Genomic DNA, 6,905 nt, shown 5'->3' with positions numbered 1-6,905 from the left:
TTTCTCGCAGCTCGGCGGAAACACGCCCCGATTCTCTCCGGTGACCCCCCGGTCTCCCTCCGCGGATCCGGTTGGGGACTGTGTCAAAACAATCGAGGCTATTCGACTGAATTTGTTGGATGGAAGGTCGTTTGATAATGGGGATGGCCCTCCCTCTGTTGGTCATCCTTCAGGTTGTATTTCGGGAAGAGGTACGGGGCTGTGGATGGTCGGGAGGAGCCCGGACCTCTTACCTCATTGGCTATGCCTTTGGTGTCCACGTCCTACGCTGGAGGGATTCCGCAGTTTAAATATACTCCCCGTCACTTGTGGATTTGGATTTGATTGTAGCCAGATTGCCGCCATTGTCCAATGGTGGTGCGCCGTGGGTGGCAAGACTTTCTGCTGCCACCGCGGGTCAGATGTTGACCATGAGAGACATTCTGTCCTTGCTCACGTCTTGCTGCTCTGCTGTGCCCAACCCTGCTGTGGCTGTGGCAGACATCTACTGGGGGGCGGTAGAAACATCATCAAACTCATGGCATCAGGTCATGCGCCAAGTAGACAGTTGGCGACCTTGGTGCCGCACACTTCACCTTACCTGCCCCAGTCTGATCCCTTTTATTGCACTTTGTACTATAACAGGTTGGGTGATTTGGTATATGCGGAGGGATTCCAACAGGTGGAGGGCAGGGAATGGCAGGTGTATAACACATATTTACTGGCAGGGCCTGCTGTGGTGGCTTTGCTGACTGATCTGACTGACGATCAACGTGTGTGTTACAGGATGGGCGACCCCCCCCTAGACACGTCACTTCCTGCATGCAGCCCCCATATTACAGTGATGGTGGCAACAGAACACACTGCTAAGGATTTAGGCCCCATGACGTATACGGCCTCGCGGGCTTCCGATTGGGTTGCCGTGTCTTCCGAACTGTCCTATTCATCATCCTGTGATTCTTACCGAATGAAGTTGTCAGCTACTCCGGTCCCCTCCGTTCTGCAACATGTTCTCCTGCCTCGCCACCATGCCCGGGAGACTACAGATTCGGAGGGTGCCAGTGAGATGTTGGATGTGCTCGCTGCTGATCTTTGGTCACAGGGCTCTAATGACGTTGGCCTGTGTCGCAATGTCTCTCCAATTACATTTGAGATCACCCCAGAACCGGTCCGTTTGCGTCAGTACCGTATTTCCCCTGAGTCTGCAGTGGGGGTCTCTGAAAATATCCGCTCCCTCCTCCATTCTGGTGTTTCTTCAGGTGGAGCCAGACCCCGCCTGGAACACCCCGATTTTGCCGGTGCCTAAAAAGGAAAGTGGGAAGTTCAGGATGGCTCATGATCTACGCGCCATAAATGCTAAAGTTCTAAATGCTAAAGTTCTCACTCCTCTTCTTCCGGTGCCCTACCCGTTTGCGGCGTTGTCTCTGCTCTCTCCGGACCACAAATTCTTTACCTGTATTGATTTGGGGAATGCTTTCTTCTGCCTGCCGCTCGAAAGGTCGCTCCAGTATATCTTTGCCTTTACCTTTCAGGGTCAGACCTACTCCTACACTCGTTTACCCCAGGGGTTTGTCCTCTCCCCTGGCCTTTTTAACGCAGCCCTGCATGACCTTCTGTCATCAGTGGCCCTTCCTGATGGTGTCATGCTCGTCCAGTATGTGGATGACATACTTCTTGCTTGCCGGCGACTAAGGCAGTTCTGCTGCACCTGTGGTCGCAAGGTCTGAAGGTTTCCCGATCTAAGTTGCTCACGGCTCCTCTGGCCTGGACAACAGAGGCAGAACAACTGTTCATTGCCCTGAAACAGTCGCTGTCATCCGCAATCGATATGGCCATTCCCTGGTACGACTTGCCCTTTTCTTTGGATGTTTTTGTGAAGGACCGATCTGTTTCCGCTATTCTTTTCCAGAAACGAAGGGGGAATAGGAGAATACTCATGTTTTGCTCTGTTCTGCTAGACCCATATGAACAAAAACAACCTCCCTGTGTGCGCTGTGCCTCGGCATTGCCGAAACCTTTGCAAAAAACTGCACACATTACACACACATTTTGACAACACATGGAGTGGTACAGAATGTCACCAGCCAACTATTCACCATGTCATCAGGCAGACAGTGCGAATTGGAGAAAATACTTACTGCACCAAATTTGATTTACACACATGAAGGGGTGAATGCGGCACATGGATTGGGGGAGGGTCAGCCACATGTGAGTGAAGAACGAGACCGGCAGGCACAGAAATTTCGCAAGCATTTGTACATAGAACCGATGACAGATGCAGAAGAAGTGCTATTCACAGACGGATGCTGTTTCAGAGGCCAAGAGTCACTTAAATCAGCCTACGCAGTGGTAAAACACGTGAACAACGACGAGTTTGAAGTGATTAAGGCCGAACCGATTGTGGGATCACAGTCGGCACAAAGAGCTGAACTGATAGCCGTGACTCAGGCATTGGAAATGGCGGAAGGTAAAAGTGTGAATATGTATACGGATTCTGCATACGTGGTCACAAAGGTACATTTTGGTCTGACGGAATGGGAAAGAACCGCGTAACTCACCGCATCAGGTACCCCGGTAAGATACCTGACGGATGTTACGCGGCTAAGGAATGCGGTAATGAAACCCAAGAGAGTGGCGATTATAAAATGCAAAGGACATTTAGTCAGACAAGATATGATTTCGCGCGGCAATGCCAAGGCGGACCCGGCTGCAAAAGAGGCCGAAGGGTATGTGTCACCCGATGACGGAATGATGGTACAGCTGCCCATCCAATCGTGTGGACAGGCTAGATGGTCGGTTTCCGAACTACTGTTACAGCAAAAACGAGCGAGCCCGGAAGAGGTGAGTATGTGGATATCCAAAGGGACCCAGAAGAAAGGAGATGGGATTTGGCGAAATCCTGGTGGCCCCTATGGAACTGTTGAAGTCTCTGATAGATGAAGCACATGGGCCGGGACTTGTGGGGAAGGTAGAGACAAAATGGAGAGGCGGAAGGTGGTGGCACCCTTTCATGGAGGAAGTAGTGGACGGGAGGGTTGAGAATTGTACAATATGCTGTGAGTGCAATGAAAGACCGACCTGGAAACTACAGGTAGGTAAGAAGGCCCCAAATGTGTCACGACCTGGCCAGGAAGTGGTAATGGACTTTACAGATATGGTTCAGAAGGTGGATGGTGACCGATATCTGTTGGTGATTGTTGATGCATACTCAGGTTGGCCAGAGGCTTATCCATGCCGGCGGGAGAATGCAGTGAAAGTCATGCGCTGTTCGGTTAATCACTACATCCCGACACATGGGTTTCCGCACATTGTCAAGTCAGACAATGGCACCCACTTTAAGAACTAAGACCTTCAGCGTGTAGAAAGCATGCTGGGAGTAAGACACAAATTTGGTTCAGTTTATCACCCCCAATCTCAGGCCCAAGGAGCCGAGGTGGACGGGTCCTTATAAAGTGATGGAACGTACCTCACATGCTGTCCGGCTGGCTGGCAAAGGAGATACGTGGTATCATCTGTCCCAGTGCGCCCCAGTGAAGGGTTCCTGCAAGGAACCAGATCACCCATCGACAGCGCCCCCACCCCCAGTTCAAATAAGAGGCAGAATAATTCTCTCCCCCCTCGGTGGCCAGGTTGTCTACCCTGACCCACTGAAGACAACGACCGCACGGCAGACATTTCCAGGTTCTCCCCGGACGGAGCAGAGCTGCAAAGGGGGGGAGAATTGTGCTCACCCTCCACCAGTGGGCGTGCCAAGCCCCCAACGGCTGAACGAGCAATTTTTTGTCCTAAACTGTTGGTATTGATAACACTCTGGTCGCCTAAGGCAGAGCGACCGTGTGAGACTTTTCCTGCATTATAACATCTTGCTGCAGGTTTTTCACTCCCACATTAAAATTGAACTGGAGTATTGATAAAGAACCTCCTCGTCACTGGGAATTATTGCAGTCATCGTTTGCTGTTTTTCATCATGTATCACCCTTCACGATCCACTACATGTCCCCTATCATTTTCTTTTTTAGTGTTGTTTTTTTGTGCTTTTGCTCTCTTCCTCAATGCCCCCCTGATATGGCGTAGTTTATTAATCCCCTTTGAATTGGCACACGGTGTCAGCGAACCCCCGGACAACACCTGTGCCGGCGCAGAAGCGCTCGTTCCCGCGACCGCTGCTATTTCCCTGACCCCGAAAAAGGGGGAAGTGGTAATGTTTCCTGATCATGGCGTCCCGACACGGTACAGACGTAGAGGCAAAAGGGGGTTTGGGAGCAGGTCAAAACAGCCTGCGATGGAGGCCGGACGGGTCCAGTTGCCGAACCCGTGCGACATCGACGCGTCAGTAAATCATTTCACAACTAGGGCCGATTTGTGTTATGATTCTACAAGGTTTGTGAGTTACGTTATCATTCCTGTGAACTGTTTATCTGTGTGGGGGGGGGGGGGGTTCAGAGGGGTGGCGTGGGCCGATTATGACTGGTACGGGGATGTATTCGGTTTGACGGGGCGGACATCCTCGTGGGGGTCAGTGTTTGCTACCATGGCTTATGACTGGCCCGCCGATTCCTACGGCTGGGACCGGAGAGCGGCACGATGGTCTAGTATTATCACTATGAGCAAGCAAGGGAGGGGTGAGGCGACCAAACTGGTCCTGGTGTTTAATAGCACCCAACACCTGTTAGAACGTGAGCCTCCATCCGCGTCTGGGAGTCAAGGCAGGCCATGTCACAGGTTAGGTTTATGTGTCAAGTACTGGGAGGCGGACCCATGCACCGTCGTCTCATTGTGCCCTAATGTAACTGGGTTGACGAGTCAGACAGTGCCGCGACGGCCGGGACTTACTAAGGGCCCTAGATCGATTTTCCCCTGTCCAGATGATTATACGCAATTCGGAACTGACACCCGATGACTGGTTTAAAGTTACCACCGGCATCACGAGAGACAATAATGACTGGTTACTCATGGCTGAACAAGCCGCTGCCGCAGCGGGGTCAGACTGTGTCGTGTGTCTGGGCCCTAGGCCGTTATTGAGGATAGTACCGGCACCAATTTCGGCGCCCTGCCTAGTTGATGTGATGACCTCGACTAACCCGTCTCCAGGCTATGGCGTGTATGACAGGAGTTACCCCCTGACCTCATCAATTAAGGCTGGCCTGGTGTTTAGCAGTAAGGTGGCGTTTGGCAGTTTCCCATGTGTGCGCAGTACGGGTCGTGGCCAAAGGTTGGGGAATTTAACTGCCAAGTGGTGCTCGTTTATTGTGGAGGTAGGCCCGATGTTTAGACCCATCTCCAGGAGCGATGTGTGGTGGTGGTGTGGTGATGATCGTCTTTTCGACCATTTGCCTGGGGATGTGAAGGGCCTGTGCGCCCTAGTCACCCTCATATTGCCCACGTCCGTGTACCCAATGACAGCAGAGCGGCTCATGGATGGGGCTAGCAGTGTTCTTCCGGCAGATAGGCCTGGACGGGACAGACACGATCTGCATTGGCAGGGGTCTAACGACCCCACCTACATTGATGCTATTGGGGTGCCGCGGGGTGTCCCTGATGACTATAAATTGGTGGATCAGGTGAAGGCCGGTTTTGAGTCGTTCTTCTGCTGGCAGTGCACCATTAACAAGAACGTGGATAGGATTAATTACATCCACTACAATGTGCAACGACTTGGTAATTGGACACAGGCCGGTTCGGAGACTCGTGTTGCACGTTCATTCCAAATAACACCACGGCGGATGGCAGCCTGACTAAGGCAATTTCGGGTCTGCGCACCCTCAACGGGAAGATGAGGGCGCACTCGGGAGTTCATATGTCGCACTGGGACGTGTTTGGGAGGATGTCCGCCAAATGCGTCGTTCGTTTTGTCTATTCTTTCCTCTCTGGCCATGGTTGGCTCTGTTTTGGTGGTGTGTGGATGCTGCTGTGTTCCGTGCGTTCAATCGTTGTGTAATCGCCTGATAACTGCGGCTATTGAAAAATGCAATTTTGACCGCCCGCCTGCCTATCAGATGATCCAGTACTCCCCGGGCGATGTTCCAAGGGGCCCGCATGACGCAGGCCCGCCCGACGGTTTCCCAGGCACTCCTCTGTAGCATGGTTTTTCTGTTTTTGTTGACCTTTTTCGAGGTCAAAAAGGGCATACCTGATTATAGTTCGTCAAATTGCTGCGATGGAGGCAGGACGGGTACTTCTCTCTCTCTGCTAGTTCCCACTGAGTCAGCACACAAAGATATGGATGTGAAACTTAAAAGTAGACATTTCATAATTGTGCAATAGTTTACTACGTTTTCATAATTTGGGAAATAAAGTTCCCATGGTGGGAGACAGTCAAAGTATCTATCTCTCTATCTATATCTATCTCTATCTATCTATCTATCTATCTCTATCTCTCTCTCTATCTATCTATCTATCTATCTCTCTCTCTCTCTCTCTCTCTCTCTCTCTCTCTCTCTCTCTCTCTCTCTCTATCTCTCTCTATCTCTATCTCTCGCTATCTCTCTCGCTATCTCTCTCGCTATCTCTCGCTATCTCTCGCTATCTCGCTATCTCTCGCTATCTCGCTATCTCTAACTATCTCGCTATCTCTAGCTATCTCGCTATCTCTAGCTATCTCGCTATCTCTATCTATCTATCTCGCTCTCTCGCTATCTATCTCTCGCTCTCTCGCTATCTATCTCTCGCTCTCTCGCTCTCTCGCTCTTTCTCGCGCTCTCTCTATCTCTCTATCTCGCTCTCTCTATCTCTCTCTTTATCTCTCTCTCTCTCTATCTCTCTCTTTATCTCTCTTTATCTCTCTCTCTCTCTCTTTATCTCTCTCGCTCTCTCTCTCTTTATCTCTCTCTCGCTCTCTCTCTCTTTATCTCTCTCTCGCTCTCTTTATCTCTCTCTCTCTTTATCTCTTTATCTCTTTATCTCTCTCTCTCTCTCTCTCTCTCTCT

The 6,905-nt window shown here is 51.0% G+C and overlaps 1 protein-coding gene across 1 annotated transcript; it reads left to right on the top strand.

Moving 5' to 3' along the window:
• Positions 1 to 4,844: 4,844 nt before the first annotated feature.
• On the top strand, positions 4,845 to 6,059 carry LOC147056135 (uncharacterized). The gene is made up of 2 exons (XM_085913752.1): positions 4,845 to 5,624; positions 5,976 to 6,059. The coding sequence occupies exons 1-2, from the start codon at positions 4,845 to 4,847 to the stop codon at positions 6,057 to 6,059; spliced, it is 864 nt and encodes a 287-aa protein (XP_085769878.1).
• Positions 6,060 to 6,905: the final 846 nt, after the last annotated feature.

Source organism: Syngnathus leptorhynchus, chromosome 6, assembly GCF_054491065.1.
Source record: "Syngnathus leptorhynchus isolate UIUO chromosome 6, UIUO_Slep, whole genome shotgun sequence".
In the NCBI taxonomy this organism is placed as follows: Eukaryota; Metazoa; Chordata; class Actinopteri; order Syngnathiformes; family Syngnathidae; genus Syngnathus; species Syngnathus leptorhynchus.
Note: the sequence above shows the minus strand (reverse complement) of the source record. Positions and strands in the feature narration are given on the sequence as shown.